This window comes from Cavia porcellus, unplaced genomic scaffold (assembly GCF_034190915.1).
Source record: "Cavia porcellus strain 051 isolate PalLab524CR breed Dunkin Hartley unplaced genomic scaffold, mCavPor4.1 scaffold_11, whole genome shotgun sequence".
In the NCBI taxonomy this organism is placed as follows: Eukaryota; Metazoa; Chordata; class Mammalia; order Rodentia; family Caviidae; genus Cavia; species Cavia porcellus.
The window spans coordinates 36,954,637-36,970,200 of NW_026947494.1; the positions used below are offsets into that span (position 1 = coordinate 36,954,637).

The 15,564-nt window shown below is 40.4% G+C and overlaps 1 protein-coding gene across 3 annotated transcripts in view; it reads right to left on the minus strand.

Annotated features, from left to right (window-relative positions):
• Positions 1–15,154, minus strand: part of Paip1 (poly(A) binding protein interacting protein 1) — a 34,229-nt gene extending 19,075 nt beyond the window's left edge. The window contains exons 1-3 of one of the 3 annotated variants that reach the window (XM_063258125.1): positions 15,020–15,154; positions 13,555–13,721; positions 636–821 (exon numbers count right to left, since the gene is read on the minus strand). In XM_063258125.1, the coding sequence (XP_063114195.1) occupies positions 636–821; positions 13,555–13,650 (282 nt within the window). In that variant the 5' untranslated portion in view covers positions 13,651–13,721; positions 15,020–15,154. Of the gene's footprint in view, positions 1–635; positions 822–13,554; positions 13,722–14,274; positions 14,800–15,019 lie in introns of those variants that run through there. The other 2 variants (XM_003470258.5, XM_063258124.1) reach the window with 2 other exon arrangements.
• Between the last annotated feature and the right edge of the window lie 410 nt (positions 15,155–15,564).

The following is a 15,564-nucleotide window of genomic DNA, read 5'->3' on the forward strand; positions in this document are numbered from 1 at the left end:
TTTCACTCCTAAAATAGCATTAACACGTCCGCGATCACAAGATTCACATGAAAACTGAACACTAGATGACAAAAAACTTGACTTTCAAGGAGTTAAGAAATTTAAGATGTAAATCTTTAAAGAGAAAGTTCAGACAAGTAAAAATGTTAACACTCAGGACAATCCATTTGCAGTCTTTAAAAACAAAACAAATCCTACTCATCAATGAGGCACAAATGTTCTCTCATGACTTTTTTCTCCCCTTCTCCAAAAACACTACACACAGAATAATAATTGCTCCTATAATAATTTGATACATAGAAAATTAACTGCATTTTTTTTTTCTTGTATTAGTTTCACATCCAATGAAACAGGGAGAGGGAAAAAAAGATGTGTTTATGGAATCTTCTTCTAAATTCAGTTCAAATCTCCTGTAGTACTGCCATGTTTGCAGTATCTTGGCTACAGCAGTGAATACTTCTTGTACAAAACCATGGCCACACAGGCAAAATGGCAGTCCAGGTTGGCTCTGGTTTCCACAAACCATGAAGAATTACCAAGTGTGGAGATAGATGACCCTGAACCTGCCCTTTCTTAAGGAATAACCATCATTTCTGGAATTCAAAGACACTATCCAATGCTATTAGCCAACCTACCTGTTGGTAGATGAGCTCCACAAGTTCTTGCAAAGCATCATCAGTTGTAACCCAGCCATTCAGGGTCTCTGCAAATTGTTCAATTTCAGTTTCAAAACTGCCAGGTTGCTCTGTAAGATGATTCAAAAACTCTTGAACATAGTCTGATAGAGTGGGATAATCCTCACAACCATCTTCATAGGATTCCTACAGACAAAAAAAAAAAAAAGGACACAAAAGAAACAACTTCAATCCACGCAACTGGTTAAAAGCACCACTCAGTGGCTTTAAATTGGATGACTTTAGTAATCCTACAGATGATAATTTTTAACAAATTTTAAGTCTATAATGATATCTCAGTTCATGAGCTGTTCTATTTGTAAACAAATGTTAGGTAAAATTTTTCATTCAATACTCTGTTGTTACTTGTGTGACAAACATGACCAGTCATTTTCCTCACACACACACACAAATAGTCATCTGCACCAAAATCACAAAATAAATTAACCACATAAACTGAGATACCACTGTACTAAGCTATCCTTTCTTGGGTTACAATAGAAGGGTTCTACTTAACTACATAGGGAATTATCTTCTCAATCCTACAAATTTAGACAATGACTAAGAAATATAGTTTAAACCAATTTCACTACAATAGCAATATAAAAAGTTAAGAATCTAATCTCTGGCCAGGGATACAGCTCAGTGGCACACCTATCTGGCAAGCTCGAGGTCATTAGTTTAATGCCTAGTACTGAAAAAAAAGAATTTAATTTATGGATGAAACAATTTAATTTGCTTCAAAATGGGAGGAAATGATGACCAGGGATACAGAAACAAGAATAGCCAAATGTAGCTTATTACTGAGACTATAGAGATAAATGATTCCACTCCTCGCATTCTTACAGGTGTTTGAAAATTTCTGTATTGCAAAGAAAAAAAATCTTAGTAAGTTTTGGTATCTATTAGTTAATCCCCAAAGACAGGGAAATGCTTATTTAAAATTTCATCATTAGGTAAATGGCAGGAGACTTTTTGGCTGCTGCTACATCTAGGTTTCTAACCAATCTCAAGATTAAGTAGTTTCCAGTTAATCTGAAATATTTCAGTTTAGGAGTTGTCAATTTTATAATTAATGCCGGGGATTTAGCTCAGCGGCAAAAGCGCCTACCTGGCAAGCACAAGGTTGTGAGTTCAATCCCTGGTACCAAAAAAAAAACCCACTAAAATTATTTAAAAAAACAAAAGTATAATTAATTATGAGAGGCTAAGGGGCAAATTTTGCCAAAGTTATCAGGCCAGAACAGCTACCTTTTCATTATCAATGCCTGGAATATCATCCAAAGTATTCAAAGTTTACCTAATAGTTGTGTTGAAATAACAATGTTGCTTAATGAAATTTACTCTTCTGCAAATAGATTCCTATTAGAAAATTATATAGTATGGCCAGGCACACTGGCACATACTTGTAATCCCAGCACTCAGGAGATTGAGGCAGGAGGAATACAAGTAGTTCAAGGCAGGTTTGGGCTACAGACTGACTTCAAAGGCAGCCTGTAGTGCCTTTACATAGTGAGACCCTGTCACCAAAAAAAAAAAAAAAAAAAAAAAAATTTAGGATGAAACCATTTTATGAAAGAGCTTAATGTTACTAAGAAAGTACATAAAAAACAAAACAAGAAACATAGATACATGGTCAAAAAAATATCATAGAAAAGCTCCATGCTGGAGTTAGAAAGTCTTAATAGAAAGATCAATGACCATTCAGTATGAATACTGAGTGCTTCCTAAGTGCCATAAGACTGTCTTTGGAGTTAAACTGTCAAGACATGTTGTCTGCCATGAGTAATGCAACAAAGTTTTCTTTGTATATATTCTATTTTAGAAGACACGCTCATTTAAATACACTATAAAAATTACAGGTCTGGGGATTTAGCTCAGCGGTATAAGTATCTGTCTTGCAAGCACCAAGTAGTGAGTTCAATCCCCAGTACCAAAAAAATAAATAATGGTGATAGCCAGGCATGGTCGCTCTTCCCTATAATCTCAGCACTCGGGAGGCTGAGGCAGGAGGATCACTGCGAGTTCAAGATCAGCCTACAAAGTGAGCACAAGGCAAGCTTGAACTGCATAGTGAGACCCTGTCTCAAAAAACCACACACACACACACACACACACACACACACACACACCACAAAAAATTATGGCCAAATACAATCAAAAGAGTATCTAAATTTGAGACAGAAAAAAAAGGTCAGCCTCAGAAATGTTTGAGGAAAGATTTCCTATGCACAGACCTTAGGTATATTAACGAAAGCAAGAGAGTAGCTAAAATACAGACATTGATAGAATGGTGGCTAATTAGGTCAGTGAGGCAGACAAGTCAAGTAGGGTTTTGGGGGCCACAATAAGAAGACTGGTTCTAAAGGCATTTGTAAAATGGCAATGGAAGGCTTGAACAAAAAACCACTACACAGCAATCTAACTTGTGTGTGGTCACACAAGCCGTTGAAAGAACTGAGCACAGATCAAAGACTGTATCTTTATTCTCTACCAGTGGGACAAACCTTTTAGAACTTTCAATGATACAAACAGCCAACTGTGACACATGTACTGTAGAGCAACCACACCGATTCCATTTTGTCCCAGACATATCCGGTCGACAGTGTTTTGAGAAAAAGTACAGGCCTTGAAATACTGCCCCCACCCCAAGGTAAAAACATGAGGTCCTATAAGGACAAGAAGCAAACAAGTTATATAACCTAAGTATGTGCAATTTGAGTGTCTTTATTCTTTATCTCAACAAAAACTGTTTGCTTATGCTGGCCGGGCAGCAGCCATTTTGCTGACCTGTAGTGTGTGCAACCCTTTATTTTCCCTTTGCTTACAGAACCCCAACAATGTACCATAGGTTTATCATCACTGCTGTATTCTTTACACAATCAACTGAGCCTTAAAACTCAACTTTGGGCATTATACATACAGGTATTCACTGCCAAAAAATCCACCAAACAATCCATTACAAGGAATTGATTAAACACTGTATGTTCATATAATGGACTATCATACAGTCATTTAAGAAAAACAGATTATTTTTGTATTTCCATTAAGAAATATTCCTAAGCCACACATAGTGGCACATGCCCATAATCCCAACACTCTGGAAGGCTGAGGTAAGAGTACCACAAATTCAAGCCCAGCCTGGGCAACTCAGAAACTTAAGTGAAGCATTGTCTCAAAATAAAAAAATTTTAGAAGGGTTGGGGATGTGTGGTTTAGTATGAAGGTCCTGGGTTCAATCCTCAGTACAAATGAAAAGACAAAGGAAAAGAAAAATATCTCCAAGATAATACATTAAATGAAAAAAGTAAGTATACAATCATATTTTAGCATAACTTAATTTTTAAAAGATAATTCTGGAAAAATAATGGACTACAACACTTACCTCTGAAATAATGTTCTTATTATATTAATGCTCACTAAAGTAAGACCAGTTAAGCATAAAAATGCACACGTAACATATAACTCTAATCATGAGTGTTTTATAAATAAAAACTTAAGTTTCTGATATGCAATTGTTAAGTTTTGCAAACTTACAGTATTCTACCGTTATTAATGATTATGAAAAACAGAAGCAAGCCTATAGGTCCCAGCTAAAGTGAACTTTCAATTTTTATTAAATGTCACTGTGGCAAAAATGAAGTTTAAAACACATGGTTACGGTTTTTTATAAAGTCGACAACATTCTTTTCTATTTGTTTGTTTTTGGTACCAGACACTGAACTCAGGACCTTGCACTTACCAGGCAGGCGCTTTGTTGCTGAGCTAAACAGCCCAACAGCATTCTTTTAAGAAAGTCTGAATTCTGATAAGTAAAAGAAAAGTAGGGCTGCTCTGAATATAGCAGAACAGAAGGTTGGATCCGGAGCTCTTCATTTTAAGCAAAATAGAAGCAGAGTACTCTGAACAGACAGGCATCCCAACATGTTTGAATCAACGCCTGCGTTAGTTCTCCAACACCAGACTTTTTCAAGTACAAATTTTCAGTCTTCAATGTGGAGTCAAATAGCTTTCAAGCTGAAGAATACTTTCAAACCTTATTGACCTTTCTTACAACTCTACAGCAAGATTAGGAAGATATACCTTTCAGAGGAATTATGTACACACTGTTAAGTGATGAGAAGTGAACCTATGGCACATATGCTGCAATGGGCTATTTGTATCGTAAAAGATTCTCCACCACTGACAATCCAAGACAGTGGGAATAAAAACAAACAAACAAAAAAAAAAAAGAATGAAATGGTAGAATAGTCATGACTATTTAAATTAGCTGGACTGAACCAGGGCAAGAGTGTGAAGGAGAGATACATCAATATATCATCAAATTTTCGGCCTCAGATAGTTAGAAAGAAAAGACACCTACAGAAGATGAATTCTATTTTATACTTTAAAAAAATTTTTTGAGACAGAGTCTCACCTATGTAGCTTAGGCTGGCCTTGAACTCATGGTAATCATCTTGCATCAACTTCCCAAGTACTGGGAATTACAGATGTACACCACCATGCCCAGTTTTACTGTTTTATACACGAGTTTAAATATGTGATCCTCATAAAGTCAAACAAATGGAAACAGAAGGCTGCAGTGCAAAGGACGAATTAGATGTTGAATTTATTAGCATTTGACAATCAGGTCCTTTGGACAGAATTCGCAAGGACGGTAATAAAATGGAAATTACCTCAGGGACTAACATGTGAAGGGAGAAAAAATAATATGAGCTGCAAATTGGGAGGATAAACCAAGTATTGGCACAGAAGTCAAAGGAAAAAATAAAGAAGGTTATGCTCATAATATTAAATGCTACCAAATAAATTTAATCTGAAATCTAATTATGATGGTTTCTGGATGTTGGAGCAAAGACTTTACACACTAAAAGAAAAAACCTAGAATAAAAATCAGTACTTTAAATACTTAGTCTCATAAAATTATAAGAGGAGCTTTTTTTTTTTTTTCTATTTTTTTTTTTATTTAAAGAAAAGGAAACGAAAAAAAATACATGGAAATTAAAAAAAAAGGGTAGAAATAATTCTAAATTACAGACAAACAAAAGGTAAGAAATTGCCAGTTGATAAGTTACAAATTGTCATCTTCAAAATGGCTGTTCAGGTTATAGAATTAAAGTATATAGAATGACATTCAAAAAAAAATGACCCTACAAACCATCCTGCTCTATGGCCGAACAAAAGCTCTGTAATATGATTATCAGTCCCACCTATTTGTTTTACATCTCTAAGAGGATAAGGTTAACCATATCAAAACAGAACAGAACATTTTAAAAAAAAATAAAAAAACAATTTAAAGAAATACAGATTTCAAAGCAAGTCCACTGGAGATCTACCTTATCTAACTGTCTCTAGCTTCTTACAAATAGTTGTCCCTAACTTCACCCACTTTCTATACTTATTGCATATTATAGAACTAATCAAATCATTACAGGATGATGGAGTCTTTTTAGGTCCTCAAGTTCCAAATTAGGGAAGACAATACCAACTACCATCGCATCTCTCATTCTCTTTGTGATAGCCGTCCCCATCTCTGCATATGCTGAAGTTGAGCTGAAGAAACCAGTCCAGAGTCATTTTAATCAGCAAGCAATAGATTGCTAGAATTTATATTATAATGCTACAAAATAAGCCTCGGGTTTTTCAGGTTTCTTTCTCAGAGTATTTGTTCCTATCCTCTCTGTATTATAGGGAAAACCAAGTCATAACAAGACAACGAAACAATTTCCTAGATAATCATGCAATGGATAGGACTTATAAAACTATAATATAAATGATCTTCCATAGCTACTATGTTTTCTCTTGTTATTTTCAATAGATTTGTCGACAACACTGGCTTATTATAGTTAAACATACTATCACCTATTTTTATAAAAACTTATCTTTGACTGCATTGTAGTATTTGAGAGCTGTTACTGATTCATACCAGTATGGATATCCTTTACATCTTGTCATGCTCAGAGTAGTTTCCTGTACTTTTAGGGTTGATTCTAACACGCATACCGATTTCTAATAGGATCAGTCAAGGCCAACCAATAGTCTTATGATTCAGATACAATTAAGATCAGTCATAGTAAGACAATGTAAGTAATACAGAATTTCAGCCTAAGTCAATAGGAAAGTAAGGATAGTTGCCGTGGTATAACCTGCTATTTTTGGTTCTAGAGGTCTGTGTCCTCAAATCTGATGTGAGTGGACAGACCAGAACAAATTTAATTCAATCTAAATATGTCACTAGGACTACTGTGTCTTTTAAATCGTTATACACCATTAGCAATGACCTCTGCTTTTTTTTTTTAAATATAGTTTCAGAGCTGTCTCTACTAAAGACTAGCTTACCGTCTCTGCCTCATGCCTGCTACTCCACTTTTCTGCTATAATTTGTCCACCTTATTCCCTCATTCCATGGTCTGCCCCGTTCACTGAGGCTTCTCTGCCACTGTAGCTGTAATCCTGATATCTCTTCCTCTGTAATGTCCTTCAGCGCTCTCTGTAGGGTTGGATTGGTGGCCACGAACTCCCACAGTTCCTCCTTGTCTTGAAAGTATCTTATTTCTTCATTAATTTTTAGAGAGAGTTTTGACGGATATATGAACTTAGGTTGCATATTTTTTTCCTTCAGGACTTGGAATATTTCTCCCCACTCCCTTCTTGACTTAAGAGTTTGTGATGATAAGTCTGCTGTTATTTTGATAGATTTCCCGTTATAGGTAACCTGCATCCTTTCTCTGGCTGCTTTTAATATTCTGTTTTTTTGGTGGATTTCTGGGATCTCGATTATTATATGCCTAGGCGTAGATCTGTTTTGGTTGTAGGTAGCTGGCGTTCTGTATGCTTCTTTTATCTGGATATCATTTCTTTTTGCTATACGTGGGAAATTTTGCTTTAATATCTCTGTGAATATTTTTTGTATTTCATTTTTGGATGTTCCTGCTTCCTCACTCACATTCTTTATCCTTAGGTTATGTATCTTTTTATCATCTTCCAGTTTTAGAATTGCTTCTTTCTGGTTCCTTGTTATTTTTAAGAGGCTTTTTCTTTCACGTTCATAAGCCCTAAATCTCTCTTCAAGTTTCAGAAGGTTGTCTTTAGTTTCTGTCAAGGCATTTTGCCAATATTCAATGGAGTTCTGAGTTTCCTGATATTCTCTTTGGATCTGTTTCATGTATTCTAAGTTATGCTTAAATTCTTCTTCAGATGCTTCTCTTTCTTTTTCTTCCATCTGTGTTCTCTTGGGCGGGGCTTGTCATTTCTTTAATTAATCTCTTTATATCTTGCCTCACTTGGATCAGGAGTACATCTTTAAATTCCTCTATGAGATCATGTAAGTACTTTTTAATTTCGGCTGATGCTGTGTCGAGTAGAGGATGGTTACTGTGCTTGTTCTCTTCAGTGTTTAGTTCTCTTGGGTTTAATTTCTCCTGTTGAACAGCTGGAGGTTTTTTTTTTATTTTTATCTCTTGTCATGTTTCTGGTTTCTTTCAGACTGTCCTGGAGTTCTCTGGCCCTCTCCGAATTGCTTAGGGCCTTTCAGAAGCGTGCTGGCTTGACTTTTTGCTGTCCTCCCCAATTTGCTGTTATCTGGGGAAGGCTGGGATGTAGGGGCGGTACAGTCTAGACTCTAGCCTCTGTGTCAGTTAGTTCATAAATTAGGCTGTACTTTCTGGTTGTCACTGAGTTGTGACTATTTTGTATCTACTTATTGGGCCCCAAGCAGAGGCTTGGTTTAGCCCCAGTAGCTCCTGCCAGTTCTCTTTGAATCAGAAGCAGCTGGGTAATGGCACAGGATTCTGCCCAGGTCCCAGCCGTTCTCTTCCAAACCTCTCTGTGATAGGTGCACCAGAAAAGCAGATCTGCCCAAAACAAAGATGGCTCCCACTAAGTTCTCTGTGTGGAGCTGAAGCCAACAAGTAATCAGGCTCTGCCAGGACTTAAGATGTCTTCCACCAGCCCTCCCTACAGGGCGACCTGGTGATGTCACTAAGCTGCGATTTCTGCCGCCAGGCTAATATGTCTGCACCAGATTCTGTGTTATTGATTTCCCCGTGGTGGCGGGCCAGCTGTTCTCTGGTCAAACCCAGCAGCGGCGGGGTTTTCTGTACTCACCAGGGTCCGGTGCAAGTCCGCGTTCCGGGACCGCCGCACACCAAGCTGTCCACTTTTCCCCCACTCGCGGCTCAGCGCTGACCGGTCAGATTTCTGTGCACCGTATAGATTTGAATCGCCAGAGCTTTGTACATCCGCGCTGGTGCAGCGGTGCAGAACTGGCTGCTACTTGGAGTCTCGATCTGGGTCTCAGTTTCCCGCGGTCTCCAAAAGCAACTCAGCTTTTCGTGCTGGGTCCACGAGTCTGTTTGTTGATTTAAGGGCGCGGGATTTGTAGCCTCCGGTCTCAGCACGACTTTAAATCCTCCAGTTGTACTGTCTTGGTTAATAAGAATCGCTATCAATTTGTCTGGTCCTCTCCATGCTGTCTTTTTTTATCTTTGAGTTTGAATTCTCTGGAGAGATTCTTCGCTCGATTCCCTAGCTCGCCGCCATTTTCCAATCCCATAAGAGGAGCTTTTGACAGACTAGACAAAAACGTAACTTTAACCAGGTATGGTGGTTCATGCCTATAAAACCAACATTTTGGGAGGCTGAGCAGGAAGATCACAGATTTGAGTCCAATCTGGGCATATCAGCAATTTAAGAACTCAAAAAATGTTTTAAATATAAGAAGGGTTGGGAATGGAGCTCAGTGTGAAGGCCCTGGGTTCAATCTCTAGTACCACAAAAGGGTGGGATGTAGGTGGCACACATCTATAATCCCAGCACTCAGGAGGAAGAGGAGGCAAGACAGCCATGAGTTCAAGGCAGTGTAAACTACAAAGTAAGACCTTGTTACAGCTTGTGCCTGGATGTTTCCCTAAAGCCCAGGGTGTATGTGACGGTGGGATTTCAGAAACTGCTGAATCTAGAGTTCATGATTGATCCATGTTCTAATGCTGGGATTAAGACTGTGAGTGCTACAAACTGGCCTACGGTGGCTAGCCTGCATACAATGTAAGAGACAGGAAAAGGCTTGTTCTCTCCTCTCTCCCATTGTTTTTGCTGTCTTCTGTCATGAATGCTTAGTTGTCCTACTGCCATGTGCCAAACTGTCTTGCAGCCAGGCGATTATGGACTGAAACCTCTACAAATTGTGAGCTAAATAAACCTTTCCTCTTTTAACTTTGGGTTTTTGGTATTTTATCACAGCATAACAAGACAGACTGTCTCAAAAAAAGATAACTGACCTCTAGCACATGGGAGTTCTAAACTGAATAAATCAATACTGTGCTCATGGATCATATTATGTTCAAGAACTAAAATGAAAGTTGACAATAGATTTAAAAATCAGGAAAGCACTGGGGATTTAGCTCAGTGACATAAGCGCCTGGCAAGCACAAGGTCCTAAATTTGATCCCTGGTACCAAATAAATAAAAATCAGGAGAGTATCATTAACTTGCAAAAAAAAAAAAAAAAAAAAAAAACCCAGTATTACTACATCTAGGGAAATCAGACGGCAGAGGTTTGCACAGTCAGTGAGAGGTAAAGCAGTGCTAAAAATGAATAGATTTACATTTTAGAGCACATTACTAGTGAAAAGCAGAGAAAAAACTATAATAATTTGAAGAAGGATGCCCTTAGGGAAAAAAAGCTGAGTTCCTTTTTTTTTTTTTTTTTTTGGTAGAGGGAGGACTTTCACCTCTTAATAAATGCTTTGTGAATGGTTCATGGGATGGGGAAGTAAATTGTGATTAAATATTTAATGCATACTGGTTTACCTGGGAAATAAAGACAAGGCATAAACAGATACAGTACTTCATTGCTAAGAGAATATGAAAAGAAATAAATCCTAGCTGCAAGATTAAAAAAAGGACTAAAAACAAAAGACCCTGCAGCTTTGAAAGAGTTAAGAAAGTAAAAAGGCTGCTTGAAAAAAAATTTTTTTTAACTAGGAAAAAATTCAGGAGCACTCCACCAATGAACTACATTTCAGCTCTGTAATTTTTTGAGACAATGGTCTAAGTGTCCAGGAGAGTCTGGAATTTGTAGTCCTCCTGCCTCAGCCTCACAAATAAATGAGAATCCAGATGTGTACCACTGTGTTTGGCTACAAGAATGTATTCTTAAGAAAAACTTAGCTCAGGATACCAGGCAAATGATTTTCATATAAAGAACAAAAAGCACACTTAGAAATTTCCTAGAAACACAAGGAGACCACTAGACTAGAGACTGCATGAGGTCAGGAATTTTTGTCTATTTTGTTTGCTGTTTTATGTTCAAATCTGACACATGGTTAAGTACTCAACTACTTGTTGAGCGTAGCTAATTCTAGATTATAGTTATTGTAAGGAAAAGCCTTCCTCACAACATCTTATCCCAAGAGGTTCTGCTGTGCTATAACGAAACAGATTAAGAAAACTTTTAGCTCTGACTAAAGTTTAATAAATGTGAGGGTAAACTAGTAAGGCAAGAGAATGCACAGATCATTGTAGCAAGCCAGAATACCTCTGCAATCCAAGTGGGTTACAAATGAATAAAGAAAGCCAGGGAGCAAATGGTGTGCCTTTATTCTGCTCTAGCCAATTTCTGCTCTATCAAAATACCAATTCACTATGGCTAGATCCTCTGATCAACAAAGCAGAAAATTCAGATTTGCAGTATCTCATTTGAACAGAAAATAAACTTTAAAATACTTTAGAAACCACACAATGAGCACCAAAGAAGATATACCTATGAGCTAGTCTTGTAGTTTATAATTTGTTCTGTTGAACAGTGCACAGAAGCTTGTCCACTAGAGGATAACAAAGAATATCTAAAAGACAGTAGCTCAAAATAAACGAGCTAACAAGACTTACTCAAAAATAAATAAATAAAAGACTTACTGGTCTACTGTCCAGGAGTCACTCAACTACATACAGTACTGTGAAAGACTCTGTATCTATCACATCATAAAACAGAAGTCAACTGGAAGGAAAACAAGTGGGGAACTGTGGCTGTCAGAAAGCGAACATCCTCATTAAGAGGTTACTCAAATGGTCACAGAACTCTCCAATCTTTCTTTTCCTCTGTAAGCCAAATATGCTTTTCTGGCAAGAATCGAAGCTTGTTTTTACCCCAAATCAACTGCTTTTCATCCCAATCAACTGCTCCTCTGGCTATGTCTACACTCTGTCCGTCCATTATAATTCCAATGCTTTTTCATATGTAAGATGGGTAGTGTCTATAAAGTACAGCTTTTTATATTTTTCCTATCAAATATAAAAAGAACACCTCTGTGTGCCATCATTAGTCATAATACAAGCTAAATCCACAACTAGATATGACATACCTAGAACAGAACAGATATGACATACCAGAAGAGCTACATGGAAAATACCAAGCACTGCCCAGCACAACTAGAAATCATACAGTATACTGTAAAATGATCTCTTTGGAAAAGTATTTGGCAATGTCAAGTTAAGCTGGCTATTCTATCCCGAGTTCGACTCCTTGATATATACCAAGCAGAAATAACGGTGTATATCCACCAGGCCATGGACAGGAACAGGAATCCTATTCCTAATAGCCTAAAATGGAAGCTGCTTATTTTTTTGTCAACAAACGGAACTTCGATATGGTCATGCAATGAAATGCTATAAGAACAAACCAAGTTATGTTACAACATATATGTATATACACTTTGAAAACAGGCATGAGCTGGGGATTTAGCTCAGCAGCATAAGCACCAGCCTTGCAAGAGCGCAGTCATGGGTTCAATCCCCAGTACAAAAAAAAAAAAAAAAACCAGGCAAAACTATCTTAAATTAAAGCAGTGGTTACCTTTGGGCAAATAATCATTAAAAAGGAATCTCTTGATTGGGAAACTAGTGACTCAAGTGTTCATTTTGTAAAACTGAGCTCATCTTTATGTATACCACATTATATTTCATGAATTCATATTATGAATTAATGGTTTTTATGTGTAGTGTACCAGCATACTGATTAATGAAGTAATCACACTACTGTTTTCCAGTACTATTAGCCAGGGATTTAAGGAAAACGGTGCATTCACTGTAGGAACAGAATAATCTGATGGGCATATTATATTTTAATAAAATTAAGATAACAGGAAACTGAGCTTTATATTTACATACCAATTTTTCAACCCATTCACATGAATTCTTCTTCCACTGCTGTACAATTAATCCTACACAATTATTCACCTGGATTTACCTAGCATAACAAATTCCTTTCTACATAGCCTATTTTGTGCTTTCTGCTACTAATAAAACTACGGACAATTTTAAGATATTTTGAAACTAAGAGTTTGAAATTTTTTTAGACTCAAATTCCTCATCAAAACCCCTTCCAAAAATGCTGCATCAGGTAACCGGCACCATAAACACTCTCATTTTAACATAATGAACTATAACAATCACTAGAAATGAGCCTAGATGAATACTTCTCTACATGGCAAAAACTACATCACATTTACCCTGAGAGCCACGAATGAATATTTAGCTGCCTCTCTAAAATAAAATCAGTTTTTCTTGGCCATTCTACAGGTTGTCCATAAAATTCGGAAACATTGTTTTTACAAATTGAAGATGTCCTCGTAAGAATTATTAGCTAATGGATACTCTAGAAGCTGAAAATACTTCGGTGAACCAAAGAAACAAGAAATTATTACTTTCAAGTTCTATACTAGTACTTTAATTACAAAATATTTCACAATCAGTTGTTTCCACGACAGCAATGAATTAATGGTTTTTATGTGCAGTGCAAAAAGCAGGAGCATATTGACTAATGAAGCAATCCTACTGTATTCCAGTACTATTAGCCCGGGTTTGAGGAAAACGGTGTACTCACTGTATAAGCAGAATAACCTGATGGGTAAAATTCGGGGGCGTTGGCAGACAGCTTAGACATTAACACAGGAGCCACAACCACCTGGGGCTTAGCCATTGCTGACTCTGAGTTCTGCTGTGGGGTTTTATCCTGTGAGCTAGGTGGAGCTCTCAGGGGCCTCGTTTGTTCTAAGAAAAAAAGGGGTGTTAGATAAATTCATTCCTTTGTATAACAACTTAATATATACTGAAAAAACATCCGAGAAGAACCATATTTTAAAAGTTAAACACAAAATTTAAGATTGTGGCCAAGATATGTGCAGAGACCCTGCAAAAGGAACAAAAGACTTGCTTAGTTTTTCTGAAGATACCTGCCCCCAGCTGAAGGCCTGAGGCCATCCCTCCCTCTAGGTTTCACCGAGTTGGTGATACAGCGGCGGTGGCTCGCCTCAAGCCCCACTTCACCTGGCGGGGACGAGGGAGCCCATTTTACTTCCTCCCCGGACGCCACAACTCCGAGCCCGCGCGCTGGCCCCTCCCCCAGCCGGGGCGCACAAAGGATTCCAGCTGGCAGCCACCTCTAGCCCGGTCCCCGCTCGTTCCTCCCCCGGAGCGAGCGGGCCTTTCGTGGAGCTTTCGGGGGACCGCGGACAGAGGGCACGCCACGCCAGGCCTCGGCACGCGCAGGGCCGCGGGGAAGCGCTGGCCCGAGAGGAACGGGTCGCCTAGAGCTGCTCCGTACCTGGGAGCGCCCCGGACCGGGGAGGCCGCTGGGAGCCGGCGGGGACCTCGCTCTGGGCCCCTGGCGGCGGGGCCGTCCTGGGCTGGCGCAGCGGCGGCGGCTGCAGGAAGCCCGGGGCTTTGGGCTGCAGCGGCGGCTGGTGCCGCGAGCGCCCCGCAGGCCCCGCTCCGTTCGGGAACCCGCCGCCCTCAGGCCCGCCCCCTCCGCGGCCCAGGCCCCGGCTCCGGCCCCGACCAGCACCTGGAGCCCGATCGAAACCGTCCGACATGCTCCTCCTCCTTTTCCTCCTCCTCCTCCGGGCCGCCGCTGTGCGCTCCGGACAGCACGCGGGGGAGGCGCGGCGGGCCGGCTTTGGCCGCAGCGCCTCACTCAGGCCTCATGGAGGACTAGCGCGGCGGGCCCTTCTGCTCCTTTCGCGCTTCCGGCAGGGCGGACGGCACCCGGGCCCGTGAACCCGCCGCTCCTCAGCCCCAGACCCCGCGGCTACCTCAGCTCTCCGACTCTTCCCCAAACCGCGGCGCCCCCGCCCTCGGCGCGGCGGGGCTAGGGCGGGTCACAGCGGCCCCCCGCGGCCCGGAGGCCCCGCGCCCTCCCGCCGCGGCTCCGCCCGCCGCGAGTGGCCCGCAGCTGCGGCCCCAGGCCGCTCGTCGAGAGGCGGCTCGGTGGCGCGCCGGTCCTTCCACAGCTGGGCCCTGGCATTTCGGCTCCCGGGCTCAGGCTCGGGGAAAGCGAGCGGCACGCTTACCCGAGGCGGGCCTGAGCTCCTCGGTGGTTCTCCCGAGAGACGTGCGACGCTGACGGTTGACGCCCGGAGAATAAGAGCCCGGGCGGGGGAGGGGCGCGAGCGCGGCTGGTGGCCGCAGGTGGGCTCGATGTCCCTCTGCAGCCGAGCCGCGGTCCGGGGCGCCGGGGCCTGGGCGCTGGCGGGAGCCCTGCCACCTGCTCGCTGGCTGCGGGGGAGGGCAGCAGAAACTACCCCGAGCCCTTTCAGTTCACTCTGGGTATTTACATCTGTAGGTCATATCTACCGCGAACAAGTTTCAACTCTTCCCTTGTCACGTCCGCTGTCTCTTTCCCTCTAGAAATTTTAAGAGAATAAATGTTTACAACAGGTTTTCCCCGCTTTTATCGAGCAATGCTGTCCAATAAAAATATAATTCGAGGTGCAAATGCAAGCCACTTATATAAATGTTATAGAGCCATAAAATAAATGAGTAAAAATGACGTTTAATGTATTTTTAAAAAATTAATGTATTTCATTTAACCCAATATAGCCAAAGTGGTATCTCA